At 42.3% G+C, this 15,509-nt stretch overlaps 1 protein-coding gene across 7 annotated transcripts in view; it reads right to left on the reverse strand.

Moving 5' to 3' along the window:
- LOC120953669 (calcium-binding protein E63-1) overlaps positions 1-15,509 on the reverse strand; it is an 83,173-nt gene that overhangs the window by 59,202 nt on the left and 8,462 nt on the right. For 3 of the 7 annotated variants that reach the window (XM_040373821.2, XM_040373819.2, XM_040373822.2), the window contains exons 2-3: positions 13,562-13,594; positions 13,335-13,380 (exon numbers count right to left, since the gene is read on the reverse strand). In XM_040373821.2, the coding sequence (XP_040229755.2) occupies positions 13,335-13,380; positions 13,562-13,594 (79 nt within the window). Of the gene's footprint in view, positions 1-1,643; positions 1,973-2,037; positions 3,297-13,334; positions 13,381-13,561; positions 13,595-15,141; positions 15,274-15,509 lie in introns of those variants that run through there. The other 4 variants (XM_040373816.2, XM_040373815.2, XM_040373818.2 and 1 more) reach the window with 3 other exon arrangements.

Raw genomic sequence — 15,509 nt, forward strand, 5'->3', positions numbered from 1 at the left:
TAAAACAAAATAATGTCAACTTCACGAGCTCTACTGTCATAATCAGCTATAAGACTGAAACAGTTGGTGCGACCATCTCATGCTTGGTGACATTTTGAGAACTCTTGATCAGTCAGTTGGACGCGACATTTTCTGTCGGTGATCATCACGATAGTCATGGGAGATATGCGGTTCGTGTTGGTGGTCCCAAGCAACAAAATGAGCATGTTTTCTTGCTCACATGCTTTATCATTATACCCAACAGACGATCAAAGCGAACAGAGCGAGATAGCATGCTCATTTTGTTGCTTGGGACCAGTAGCCAAGTATGTTGCATAAATGTCGTTCCTTTGAAAGCGATAAACGTTTTTGGTTTACATTCTTAAATTTGGGTAAATTTTATTAATTATAACGTTTGTTTTTACCTTGGAATAAACAGAAGTTGGTTGGTAATAAACAGGGATGGTTTGACTATGCACATTGAAATGCGTGAAGTTGACAATCTCTTCAAAACTCTGATGTTCGTAATTGACGGAAAAGCACTATAGAGCTTCCTATTCTTTTAGCTGGTAGTGTATAGCAAAATAATCAATGCTTCATATATGAGAAGTCACTACACAGGAAAAAAAAACAAGATAATTAATCCACATACGATATTGCATCTGCCGTTGTCACAATATGTTGTGACCGTTGCTACCGCATTACATGCCAGAAAAAAGTCTTAAAGAACATAGACCATCTTCAAAGTATGATGCAATAAAAATCATAAAATACTGATGATGATACATTTATAAATCAACTAAGTTGAATAATAAATTTTTAGGTCATGATCGATGGTCGCCAGATCGATGGAAATTTTAATTATGTCTTTGCAAACTTGTTGATGAATTTGGAGTGAAATCAAACAATATATTATAAGTAAAGAAAAGGTGTGATTATTCACAGTTCATCAGTGCGAATCTAAAATTACAGTGGCAAACAAACAGTGCTTTGCGATAGAAATAGAAATTCAAACCACACTCAACCCCTATTTGCAATGTACACACATGACTAAGCCGAAACAACAACGATAAGCCACGGCCCGATACGGTGCTCCGGTTTTAATTGATTAGCGTGGCTAATGAAGTGGCCGCCGATGGAATGGAAACACAATTGATTGTCGATTATCAATAGCAATCAAGTCGCTTATCACAGTCGCCTTAGACAGTGCAGCTGGAGCAGCGCTCTGCTTGTGTGGGTTGCGATATTTCTCTCTCTCTCTTTCTCGGCACGAGGCCACGCAGCACAACCAGCGTGTGCTCTTACTTGGTGGTGCTTACAAGAACAACAGCAAAAAAGATGCCAAACAAACCCTCCCCTTTCGTCCGTACAGTGCGGTACGAAGTCCAGCAATTCGGGTCTTTGGTAGATATCTTATCGCATTCTACCGACACTATTTGCTGATGGAGGGCAGGGCGTCATCTTTATAGCGCCATAGTCGATTGCCATCATTCGCTGGATGGTGTATGTCACCTGTTTTGTTCTCGCCGTTTGCGGTACAAGCAGAAACACGTATATTGGCCATACGGGGAAGGCACGGCGTAATGATGATGATGATGCAGAGAACGTCGGTGAGAGTGGGCCATGGGGTATTTTTTTGTTGTTGTTTCTGTACGAATCTTCACCCTTGTCTTGCTGTCACACTACAAGTTATGCAGACCGTCCTGGCTGAATAACGACGAAGCGCGTGTGACGGTGGGCGCTTTTCGAGCGCGTCGGTCTATCGTTGTGGGTGACTTCCGGTCGAAGGTCATGGTCTCGCGCTCAGAGGATGTCGGTCTTTTCAGTCTGCTTTCTTTAGTTTTTGTTTTTTCGTTGCTCGTTCGTTTGCGTCCTCGTCGCTCCGGATCGAAGTTTCGAAGTGACAAAGTGCCCAATCGGTCAGGCGCGTCCTGTACGAAGCATGTCGGTGTCATGTTGCAACAGACACACACGCACCCACCCACGCGTCGGGCTATGGATAATACATGATACACAAGGGTAGGCACAGTAGCGCTTTAGCGAAGGATGATCACTCACAGAACTTTTCGTCTTTTTTCTTCATCTTCTTGACGACGCGCCGGACCTTTACGATGCGCCGGATGACCTTCTTTTTCGGCTGGCTCGCTTCGGCTGTCGGTTGCGCTCCAGCGGTGCTGCTGTTGGTACTGTTGCTTTCACTACTATCACCACCACCACCACCACTACTAACACATCCGGTCGGGGGCACTCGCGGCGGTAAACCTACTTCGATCTGCGCATCCGCCCGTGGCGGCGTTCCTTCACGTGCCGCGCGCGGTGTCAGGAAATTACTGTCCACACTGTGCTCCTTGCCGCTCAAGTTGACTTCAGCAGGTAACGACGACGACGACGACAAAGACGATGGCGACGTCTCTATCGCTCCCAACAGCTGCACCGAGTGGCTGTCAGCGACCTCTACCCGCTGCTCCATGCTGCTAGCACTCGCCATTTTACCCTCAGCGCCCATCCTCGGCGGCCCACTACTCATATCTTGCCTGTCCCACCTGGCTCTACCACACTCTGGCTCGTCCGGCAGTCCGGCCCTCGGGAAACGAGTATGCTGTACACTCGAGCGCGGGGAACGGGTCCCGCTGAGATCTTTGTCAGGGGTTTCCTTATCTGGTTGATTAATATGATTTCGCTGTACCGGAGTGAGGCGACAGGGCGGAAAAACAAGCGAAATCAAAAGAACCCCAAACCAACCAGGCAGTATGGGGAGATGGGAGGGGGTACGCCCGGGCGTTGTTTGCGTGTGTTGCAGCAGTGCCGTGCTCGACCTTCAGCTCGTCGTTGGAGACAGCATCACCAGGGACCGTGAAATCACCCTCTAGAGTGCGCTCTATCGCATGCCACGACAAATCTCGTAACACGACGGGGGCAAACAGTGCTGACAAACGATGTGTGTAGTGCGGTGTATCTGTGTGTGTGTTGATAGAAGATATCGAAACTATCTTCCCTGTCCTGCAAGTGTGTAGGGGCACTTTATGACTTCATCTTTTGCTACTCGCATCACATTTGCTTACGGTACCGGTCTGCCCGAGGCTCTCTTATCAAGCAGCTAACTTGAGTACATTGGACGAATCTGGTGGCAGATAAGGCAACGGGTGGGCGGAACAAGATACACGAAAAAGAAACTATCCTTCACGCATCGATCGAAGCTAGTTTGCTGTTGTGAGGTACACGCTTATTTCAGGGGCAGTTATTTCGACAACACTATCCTGTAACGCTTTAAAGGCAATAAACGCTGGCAAAACCCACACACACACAAGACACACTGGAAATGTTAACGTTCGGTCGTATTTTGAACGCTTATCAATTAAACGCAGCCACGAACGAGCTTCACAAAACTAACCTGCCAGGGAGAGAGAGAGAGAGGGAGAGAGGGAGAAAGAGACAAGCAAAGGAATCGGAAGTAAGGAAACGAGCATATCAAGAAAAGATAGGGACCAAAGGGCAGTGGAAATGGTTTGCGGGTGAAGGTGACGATGCTTTGACAAACTGAAACCTTGGCAAGACGCGTTGATATGTGTGTGGGTGTGTGTTAGTGTGACTGTTCGGCTCGAAAATCGGTTGATAATTATTATTTTACCTTGGCATGATACACAGAGCGACACGCACACACATATAGACGCTAACACGAAACTAACGCCAGGCGGGAGCGATTGATCTGACTACAGTCAGTTTGTTTATATGGTTCGTTGGCGTGAGAGGAACAACCCACGATCGATGCCGCTGCATGCTACGAAACCGTTTGATGTTCGTTACAAAGCGACGGTGGGGACCTTTGACATTTGAACTCAGCTATCGGAACGTTTTTGTGGGGGGGAAATTTACCATTGTACGGTGTTTTAAAGGGAAGGGATTTAACTCGCTACAACATGCTTGGTGAATTTTTGAAACACTTTATTTTTTATTATGTGAACAAATGTATTCACTTTGGGTTGCAGTAGCAGTAGCTCGACGTTCTTTGTCGTGTAATTATCAATTATTATCGTTAACTTGGTGAACAATAATAGGGGATATTAGCGTCGCTATGAACGTTTCGCCTCACCTTAAAGCATGTTGATCTGCTTTTTACGTTAGATAGAAAGTGCTACAGTATTAGGCATATTAGGCCCAAATATTACTAATTCACAGTACACAAATTCTCAAAAGGGTATACGACTTGTTGCGACAGTTTTTTTTTAATATGTCTTTGTTTTACAAACATTCAATCTTATTCAGAATGTAGGGTAAACGTACCTATAGTGGTGGTATTGCACTAAAATGCGTCTCATACGATAAATTAACAGTAGTTAAGCTATTTATGATAGTGTGAAAAGTTCTATAGCCTTTTACGAATGATTTAAAAATGAAATGGGGCCATTTCGTTTCTTAGTGACCGAAAAATGCATTATTTTGTGAAAGATATCTACATTTTTCCAAAATCCTTAGGATTTCATAACGATACTCATATTTTTGATAACGTTGTAAACGATCACATAACAACGCAATTATTAGTTTTTTAACATAATTGTTATCAGATGATATTGTTTTATTCAAATTCATTGCCTTTTGACCATATTTACGTATTTTTAAGTGTTTTTTACGATAGTGCCATTATAGGTACACCAAACAGACATGTTCCTATAGTGATCCTAGTTCTAAAATCAATAAAAATAGGTAATTTTAGACCTTTTTTCGACGACAATTTCGACATGTCGTACTGTTTTCATTAAAATAAGCAACAGAAATGAGTTTTTTGTAAGTAATTTACCACACAAAGGCCAGAATTCGCTTATCTGGCTGAATGAAAAATCGGCCTCAAATCTAGCAAACTCTTCTGGGTATGGGTTGACGACAGGTGTTATTCAGTACTTTAGTCAATATTTTCATCAACCAAATTCATACATTTTTTACGATCAAATTACGAAAGAAATCAATATATTGGCAGTTATCCTTGCTGTTCATACGAAAACAGCTTCAAAACTAAGTTTCATTGACAATATACACTGTTTTTAAGGCATCTTTGTTTACCACCACTATAGAAACACAATACGACGACTATAGGAACCATACCACCAGTGTAGGTACAACGAAGCAGTCCAAAAATATGTATTTTTTTCATAAAATTGATGCGTTTCATGGTAAAAATGGTTGTGATAGCGAAGATAAAACATATTCAAACTGTTATGTGTAAAAATATTCAGAAATTGTCCTTCCTGACACTTTGATTCCATTAAAAAACATCTGTACCACTACAAATTGCATCACTATTGGTACTTTTACCCTAAATATTTCAAAATTTTCAAAAAGAAATTTTAATAAAAGCAAGTCGATTGACGATTAAGAATAGATTTGAATCAGTCGTTACGAATTGAAAAGATTTATATTTTGCATTATGGCTTATTGCACTATGTGCTATTGCATTAAATATCTCATTTAATTTTAGCATCTATTTTTTCTTATGTAAATTAGTTTTTTTGTTATTTATATTGCAATTTGTGCGGCCTTTTTTTGTTTCATCTTGTTTCATTTTATTTGGTCTTTTTTTTTTGAAAAAATAAGTAGAAATGCTAGCATCAGAGCTTTATACAAATAAACAGCATTGCAAAAAAGTTGCCTTTAAACTTGTGTATTCAAATCAGTTGATTATTAAGTTGAAACAATAATGAAAAAAAAGAAAAATTATGATGAAGCAAAATAGCAGAAAAAAGTTCTTTTCTTTATCATGGTTATTATAATGCTCTCTCTCCCTTGGCAAACTGAACATGTACACTTTAACGAACTCTTTGCCCTGAATGCAGAAAAGCAAATGCAAATCATGGCTTACCTCGCCGGCTTTTCATACTCAATAGCACAAGGAACAATACGAACATTGACCGGAAATGAAAGAATCCTTATCCCCTCCCCGGATCGGACAGTAATGAACTTTTCCTTCTGCATTGTTTATGCAGCTTGTTTAAAAGATACTGCAGCAAAACTCAAACAGCCAGCTGAGCTCCTTTCTTTCATTCGACATTGGTTTACGAACAAAGCCTGCCTTCTTGTGCACGATGCGCTCCTTCGCATTACTGTACGAGCCTGTGGTGTGTTCAGAAACGTTCATTAGTGGCGCACAATTGTACAGCAGCCGCTGTGGAAATATCAATCGCGCAATACATGACACAAAGCAATAAATCGACCAGCTCTTTGAAGAGCTGCAGCATTGTCGGGCAATAAATGTTTTGCCCTATCTTTCAACACAATCATTAGGCTGACGGGGCTACGCAAACGAACATGATTAATACTCGTTCCTGCGTTCTCTCACACCGCTGGAATGGCCCTCAGCGCAAAGTGGCGCGAATACCCAGTTAATAACAGCTGTCTTTTGGCGGTATAAAAACGCGCTACGATAGAAAATGGTAGGCAAAGAAAAATGTGCATACCTCTTCGGCCGGCTGCTATCTCGATCACTCGACCAATGGCCAGCGGCAGCTTATAAATATCAAATCAAATCAGCTCTCATAAATCACCCTGATAAATGGTACGCAGCGGCCCGAAAGCCCCCGATGGCTGGAGTAACTCCCGAAGGGCTGCTTGTGTATGGGTGTGTCCGGACCGGAAGCATGGTGCCAAACGCGTACTTCAGCATTACCCTGCGGACATACGCTCATCGGTAGTGATGAGTGATTTTTTGCTCGGACTCTCGTAGTTCTGAGCCTTCCAAGTATTTTTGGGGCTCCACTTTCTTTGCTTCATGGTTGCTGGTGTGGTATCTCACAGATCCGGAAGGACAACAACGAATAGTGAAAAGAAGACTCGCACAAAAAAGGATAACTGCCACTGGAATTCATCCTTCCAAATGGACAGACGAATTCTGGCTAGCAATATTATCTATCTGGGATGGTATGCTCGAAAGAATGAAGAAGGAAGAAGTTGTGATGGGCTAAGAAGGTTTATGTTACCATACAAATATGGTGCCGGGAGCAAATCACGATAAATGTCTGTGATGGGCTTACTCTTTGTTATTGTAGTGTCAATAATAGTCTCCTCTAGTCTGGAATGCACTTTGGTGTGTAACGATTCTCTACGAGTGTGTGAAAAGTGTTGAGTTCATGATGGTAAAGAACATTAGCAGCCTTAAAGAAGCTTGAACAAAATGACATATTTTTCGGGAAGATGTAGTACGGATGACACTTGAGAATGCCCAATTATTTGTACCACAATTAAATTGTTTTTCATTACATCCCATAAAAATAGTCTCGTGCACATTAACTAGTCAGACTTGTTGTATTTTTTTTTTTTTCATTTCAATGATTCATTATTAGTTCATGCACGTTTTTCGCTTTGTCGCACATTGTGCCTCAGCCACTTCCAATGGCTACACATCGTCAACGAAAGTCAATAACGGAAGCTTTCGTCCATAAAACTCAGCATAACTGAATTTCCGTAATGGCTATCAATAAACGGACCCATTTTGCCGAACGGTTGCCCGAAATGCCAGTTCAATGCCTTCTTTTTTGCTTCTTGCTGCAGGCTTTCGCAAACGACAGTGCAGGGGACTCTCGTGCACATTACATGCGCCAACCGAACACGTGATTACATTACCGAAGCGGCAAAAGGGGGATGCGAATGGCGTCGAGAGCCCATCGAAAAAGCTGAAGTTGCAAGAGGCCAGACTCTCCTTACAAGTGCCATCCCTGCAGCAGAGCCAACACCTCGGGGCTTCTGCTCGTGACCCATGTGGACGCTGCGCAAATACTGAGGCAAAGCATCGTAAAAAGGTCAGGAGCAATCATGCTTCGCACTGGATGTGGTTATCGCGAAGAGGGCAATGTACATACACGTAACTTTCTTCGTACAAACGCTGTTTGTTTGGTTGTACCACACACACGCACACCTCCATATTCACACACGCTCTTGTTGTGTGCTTTGTTGACGAGTTTTGGAACTAGTCTTAGCCTAGCCTGCACGTTGCTGTATAAATCAAACGTAAAGCGACCGTGTAGAAGTGTGCTGTGAACAGGATTGAATTGTATACCACTGTATCGAGTCGCCTGGTTCATGCAGGCGAGGGTTTGACCTTGATGCTGCTGGTGTTGGTTGACCTGTCGGCGGGAGATTATCGGTTTTACGACCATTTCACGAGTCTCTGGGGTGTTTTCCAATTTTCTGCTGCCATGATCGTTTGCGTTCGGTGCCTGTTGCTCGCACTTCATCATCGTTCTGGCGCCGGTACAGTACGGCACGAGCTGTATGTACGTGACGCTTCCGTTGTAGCAGCTTAAGCTGTAACGATCTTGGCTCCAAGAACCTGTCATTTTTACGAGAGTACGTGCTTGAGTGTACGTAGAGTATGAAACTGTGATTAGAGAAGAAAATACTCAGCTCTCGGCCATCGGTAATCATATGTTTTGCAAATGCGTTCCAAACTAGCAAACGAGCGAGTTTAAATTAGAAGTGGTATGAATTTGAACAAATTTCAAACATAGAACTAGTGAACGATTGGAGAGCACTGGACAGTAAAAACGATATCTGAAATAGTGTTAAAAACGGGTTCATTGATCGTCATTTTGCTTCTATGACTGTCATTGTCTCAAGACTCTCTACTTATAGTTTTGCTAGTCTTTAGTTTCGTATTGTTATAAAATATGACGTTGTTAGGGTAGGCCCGGACCAAGGCCCCGAAACTAGAACGACTTCAAAGATTACGATTTGTGTAACATTTAGTCGGTATATATTATTATTGGGGCCCTTCACGATTCTATTTAGTTTTTTGTATGGAGTTTGACAGTTGGAGGCTGAAATCATGTAAACACTCCATACAAAACCGCACATAAAACTAGCCTGCAATTTTCAGTCTAGATTATTCTAGCCTCAAAGCTAGAATTAGATTCGAGTACCTGTTCGAAAAATGGCAAAACAAGGTGATGTTTACATTTATCCCAAGGTGAATTAAAGAGATCAGGTGTTGGAATCCAGAATCAAAGTGTATGCAGTCCAGGTGGTCTCATAGCATGTTTTTTATAACCAAATTTTAATATCACTTTTTGAAAGGATGGTTGAAAACTTTTGTTCAAACAAGCTTTCTGGAGGCTTGACGAATACACAAAACACTTGTAAGATCTTCATTCAGAAACAGAAACGATATAAATCAGCCTTTTGAATTCATACACCTTGGGATAAGCCCACCTGTATATCGTACCCACTTAGATAGCTGCTCGAAAATTGCTATACAATGCAAACAACTGACAGGCTGAAATTTCAGCCTACGAACTTAAAACGGAAAGGGCCCCATTATTGATACTAAGGCTTGTGTAACCGTTTTATTGTGGAATCGCAACTTAGAAATACATTAAATACGTCAAATACGCCTTTGGCTCTTGTGGCAATCATTTTGATATAAATTATCGCCTGTTCAGATTTGTTCATTCAAATTTAGTACTAACATACTAGCTAAAATGCTACAACAGTACAATTAATGAAGTAATGATTTTAGAAGGCCAGATCATAGGTCTAATTGTTTGTCGTTCACGTCTTGATGTTTTAGTTTCTTCTTCTTCTTCTTTGGCTCAACAACCGTTGTCGGTCAAGGCCTGCCTTTACCTCTTGTGGGTTTGGCTTTCAGTGACTAATTGATTTCCCCCCATAGCAGGATAGTCAATCCTACGTATGGTGGCACGGTCTTTTTGGGGCTTGAACCCATGACGGGCATGTTGTTAAGTCGTACGAGTTGACGACTGTACTACGAGACCGGCCTATTTTAGTTTAACCTATGTATAATTTAATTTTAATCACTAGACAAATTAGACAAATTAGAGCAAAGTCCGTTTTATCTACTACAGATCGATTTGATAGATATATTACTTAATAATAGTATATGATGGTTTTAGAGTAACTTAGGCTGCTTAGAATACCATGCAATTATCATAATAATCATTGTTATTACAATATAGCTATTTGTAATATTATACCCTATTAGATGAATAAATAGGAACATTACATAGTTAATATAAGAATTGGCACAAGTGCTTCATAACACACCAGTATCCTCTAGCCGATGGAATATGATTATTATTTTTCTCCATTTGAAGCTAGAACATTGATTGATCAAGAGCTGTCCTCATTATTTCGAGACGATTATTCGCACCTGAAACCTATACAAGATTACAATATACGTACAACTACACTGTACTACACTGTTGGATCATCTTCTTACTACCATAAGGTCAACGGTTGTAATGAACACATCCACAGTTTCGCCCTTTCGCTGTTGCTATCTCTACGAGTATGGCCCGCAAAAAGGAGAAACTTCGTACCAAAACTTTTATTTGATGCTAGAATCGTTTTGGTAATAGTGATACCGTTTCTATTCTCATAGCACGCTTCCGAACAAATTCTGCCACTAATGGAGCTAATGGTATCGATGTAGATACAGTTTCCGGCACATAATCATTAATTCAGACCGGAAATCGTTAGTTTCGCATCTACTGCATGAATAAATTAAATATCTTATCTTAGAGTCTATCACGCGCCTTGAAGCACCTTTATGTAGTGTTTCTGTAATTCTAGCAAAGTGAGACCCCATTGACCACATATTGAATTTTGTGCTAATGGGATGTTGTAGTTGTGGATTAAATTGTTGTTCAAAAGTGGTTGTTTGAGAATATATTTATTTCCCGATGTAGGGATTATTTGTGTAAAGGTTCACAACGTGGAACTCCGAGCTAAGCACTTCTTCATCTCGACACGATCGAGACTAGACTGATTGAAAGCAATTATCACATTACAGGGAAATTAATTCATTGCCAGCCCGGGAACGAAACCGCCGTGCCACAATATTCCACGGTTCAGCGAGTGAGCGGCACCGAGAACAGTGCGCCATAACTCACACCATCCGCCATAAACGCGAGGTAATGAATTTTGAGCGCAATTTTCATCACACCTCAACGCCGAAATTAACATAGAAATGGCGCTGTCACTGTCACAGCACGCTGGCAGGATTATCAATTATGCAAACCAAGGCCGGCAGGCAGCCCAGAACGGCACACGGCACTTTCACCACACAATCGTTCCGGTTGACACTTCACCTTTCGGCTCGCGGGCGGAAGTGAGTGTATTGGTGATATTTAATTTCCTCCAAACAAATCGTGCAGCAATCAAGCAATGGCGTCGTTACAAGACTGCCGAATCGAACGCCGTGTAAGGAAACGCTAATGCTAATTAATCAGGGTTCGTGATTCGGGCAAGCTTGCCCCGTGTCACACAGCAAACGCCAATCGGTAACTGCTAATGTTTGATATTCTTCACCTGGTTTTCTTCACCTGTCCGTACCTGTCCGCACTGTTTTCCGTCTCGTTGACGTTGCGAGGGCCGTTGACCGTGAAAATGAATGTGCAAATAGACACACACCACCCCCAAAAACCCACCCAAACTGCGTCCCAAGTGAACGAGATATGAGAAGCTGAGAGCGTGTTGTTGTGATTGCCAAAAACTACACGACAGTGGCGGTGGAGGTGGGGAAAACTACTTGCAACCCAACCGGAACATTGGCCGGATAAAGTGCAATCCATTTTGTCAAATGGTAACAAGCGTGTTACGCTCAAGGTGGTGCGGCTTTTAGGTGCTTTTCCGTCACGTGACCGAGGTTGGGTACGTCCTCGTACAGATAGAATTCATAATTTCCTATTCTTTATTTGTGGTTCTGGTAAGTGGGACGGATATTGTTGCCAAATCGCAGGGCAGAGAATAAAAGTCTTGCTCTGCCTAAGCAAATGTTGGTGGAAATGAGCTGTGCATGTTTGGTTCTGTTCTGTTCGTCTTAATGAGGCTTAGGTTTACTTTTGTACAACGCTGCTCCTAACTAGACGGATCAGTTTTCGCAAGGTTTTGTTGTTTCATATTGGTAACCTACAACCCGCGCGGGAAACAACCTTGACCGCCGTGAGATGTCCGTGCTGACTGTCTGTCCAACCAAAATAACAAGATTGATTGACAGCAACGTTTGAAAAGCTGTACTTCATCGGTCAGATTTGAACAAACTGATACGAATAGCTGACATTCTCTGACCACAGAGGTCAAGGCAGGTGCTGGCCGGGTGTAGCGACCGAGTTGTGTAGTTGTCCTCATACCTTTGCATTGTCCTCACAGCAGTTACTGCTGTCCTTCTTTTGCCAATCTTAGGCATGCTTTCGTTAAAACTGTTTGAATGTTTTGGACGGCATAAATTTTGGTGACACCTTGTGGTATAAGTGTGAAACCTCCAGTTAATGGTTTAGAAAATGACGTCTAATCATTCAGGACGCTATAAACTGAATGATATAAACTGATTATTCATAACATTTGAAAACTAAACAATGCAACACAACTTAGCACGTTTACTAAAAAGAAACATTTTAGAAAATCCTTTAAAATAAATACAAATTACCAATAAATAGAGAATTTTTGGCGGCCGGGCCGGGGACGTCCCAACGACGTACTAAATCAAGTGAGCAAACCAACTTATAGAGCCGATAAAGTACTGCCTAGTACCATTTACTCTAATGTTTTTGTACAGATAAATTAAAAGATAACGTGATCAAACTCTCGACTGGATATAAGAAAATTGCTTTATGAAGATAAAATAATAGTTCTTCTTTTTCTTCTTTGACACAACAACCGCAGTCGGCCAAGGCCTGCCTGTACCATTGGTGGATTCGACTTTCAGTGACTTTTTTATTACCATAGCAGGATAGTCAGCCCTACGTATGGGGGCACGTTCAATTTGGGGCTTGAATCCATGACGGGCATGTTGTTAAGTCGAACGAGTTGACGACTGTACCACCAGATCGGCCCAAATATTAGTTATTTCATATTATTTCTGCAATCACTTTGACTCAAACTTAAACAGTAAAAACTGTCCATGCAATTCAGCATGTTTGACAGGGCCAAATTTCAACCACTAACTTTAAGCTATGTAGTATATTTTTTCGTTAAAAGAACGAACATAAAATTAGCTTAAACTATTAGGTTCTTTTTGTGTGCGATTGCATGAGAGCGTATGAAAAAATCTATACAATGACGATCACAACGATTAACCACACACGAACGACCTTTGTCGCGCGATAATAGTAGCACAATGATTGTAATCACGATGATGATGATGATGATGGTGATGGCGACACTGATATAATGATGATGAGATGTGCATGAGCATTACCCGGCCAATGTCTCGCCGATGGGATGACATCGACAAAACCATTAGCACGAAATGCGCTCACGCTAGATGACATTCGACTCCACACGTGCGCGGGCACGGCCGAACGAGGGTTGAAATCGATCCAATCGGAATCGGTTTCCGTTTTCATTGCACTTACCCTTGATTTCCTCCTCGGTGAAAGTTTTCCCTTTGGCAACCGAGCTCTGGGTGAAGGAGAAAGATAATGTGAATGTGTGTGTGAGAGAGAGAGAGAAAGAAAAAAAGTACAAGAGGAAATCAGTTGCAAGGTAGCAGCAAGGGAAGCGAACTAAATCAACCCTTCAACTACATTGTAGTCGGGTGTAAGGTGATGACTCCTTGAGAAGAAGCACGTTGACTACTTACTTTGCGCCGTCCTATCAGTGCAGCTCCCAGCATCTGTGCAAGTGGAGGAAAACAAGAATACGATATACAAGTTAAAATGTAGCTCATAGTTAACGGTTGCTTTTGCAGAGCGAAGCAGTAGCGCGACACAAATAACGCTGCATTGTTGTAATATAAAACTCCTGTTCGAGCAGTACAATCGTTTACCCTTCCTCATTTTGCTGCCCTTTGAAAAGTGTTTCAGTTTTGGAGCGTAAACACCACTGGAGACCAGTTTCGTTCAATTATCGCACCGATTTTAATGCAATTCAGCCACGCGCAAAGTGACGCCATGGCACGCTCGCTTAATCGTATTTCATTCTTAACTGACATGATTACGATATATGTGTGTGGCCGGAATGTGAAGAAAAGCAGCGCACGGTAATTAGTTTACAAAGTTTACTGCACTGGCTTGGCCGGGCTGTTGCGGTTTGTTGTGCACCATTGGTGGTGATGACAACAGATTCACAGGGGGTAAAAAAGCGATGGAGACGCCTGGTGCCGCTCATGATTCATACAGCGGCCATTGCCATTTCTGGTTTGTTTCCGGTGTTTGCCGCCCCGGCAGCGAGCGAGAGTGAAAGCAAGATAAGTGGTGAAATGTTGGTGAAACCAACAGAATGAGGTTGAAGATGGAAAGGAGAAGGTTATTTACGACTTCCTTGAACTTAGCGTACTTATGCAATTAACCTTCCTGTTGCGGCTTCCAGCCTGCTTCTGCTGGTAGCGGAATCAACCTTTCCCCTAAGCCTACCCCATAAAAGGGTGGCGCATTTGTCTGCATTTGAAATTGCATTTGAAATTCATTTTTACAACAGCGGAACGAAAGCTGCCCCGAAGCAGCGCACTCGCGTCTGCATCTTGGCATTTTTTTCTCTTCATCAACGTTTCTGTGGCCGGTTGGCTAACTTTTACCGTGCAATGGAAAATCGAACCCTTCCCTGGTTTTTGAAGCAATAAAAAAACGAACATTACGAAAAATGGCAACGGAAGAGAAGTTGAGGCTATTCCCGGAAAGAAGACTTGAGCAAAAGTCGCTGCCACGTTCGCCAAACGATTCCATCGTCGAGGGCACGTGATCGCTGCCGGCAGAACATAATTGCACCATTGATGATGGGTGTTGCTTTTGCCACTTGTACGAAGGGTTTAGGGACGCGTTTGGCGTTCGCTTCGTAGAAGCTGGGCAAAACGGGGTTGGTAAATTTAATTGCAAAGAAGCTCGTTTTTAAAACGTACGAACTTTAACCGTTCGAATGATTGCCCGGTGGGTGATTTAACTTTTATGGAAACAGCGCTATCTGCTATCGCTGATGTATGTTCATTGTCTTGATTTGAATGCAAATCAAATTCAGTTTCTTGCGAATTTTAAACAACATAAAAACATCCCTTCAACGATTAAATCACGCATTTTCAACCATCAGCTTCTTCCCTGGCCGTGTTGGTAAAGCGTTTCATTTTCACATTCCATCGTGTGTGCATAAGTTGATAAAAATAACTCAAACCACGGTACATTCTTTGTTGAATCACAGTAAAATATGACCGCCCAACGGTGCTACGCTCACCTTTGCTGCGTCTTCTATCTCACTAAAATCACTCATGATTTCAAGCGGGCTGCAAGCACGGGTAAGAATGGGACAGAAAGTGGAGCACCTAATTCACTACCGATTCGCTAATTAACACTTCGCAAAAAATCGAAATCGAGAAAACAAAACACACACCGCGCTCAAAATCACTGCTTCTGAAAAGGATGAATTGCCGGGATAATTAATGATACAGGAAGGTACAGAACACTTTTTTGCCGTGGGAACGATCGCAAACCAATTACATTCGTCTCGGGAGGTGTTATTGGCAAGCCACGATGGACGAAAGGGCAAAAAAAAACAAATAGCAATCAGAAGCGCGATCACACAAGGCGCACGATCGCCCGATC

This window comes from Anopheles coluzzii, chromosome 2 (assembly GCF_943734685.1).
Source record: "Anopheles coluzzii chromosome 2, AcolN3, whole genome shotgun sequence".
Lineage (NCBI taxonomy): Eukaryota > Metazoa > Arthropoda > Insecta > Diptera > Culicidae > Anopheles > Anopheles coluzzii.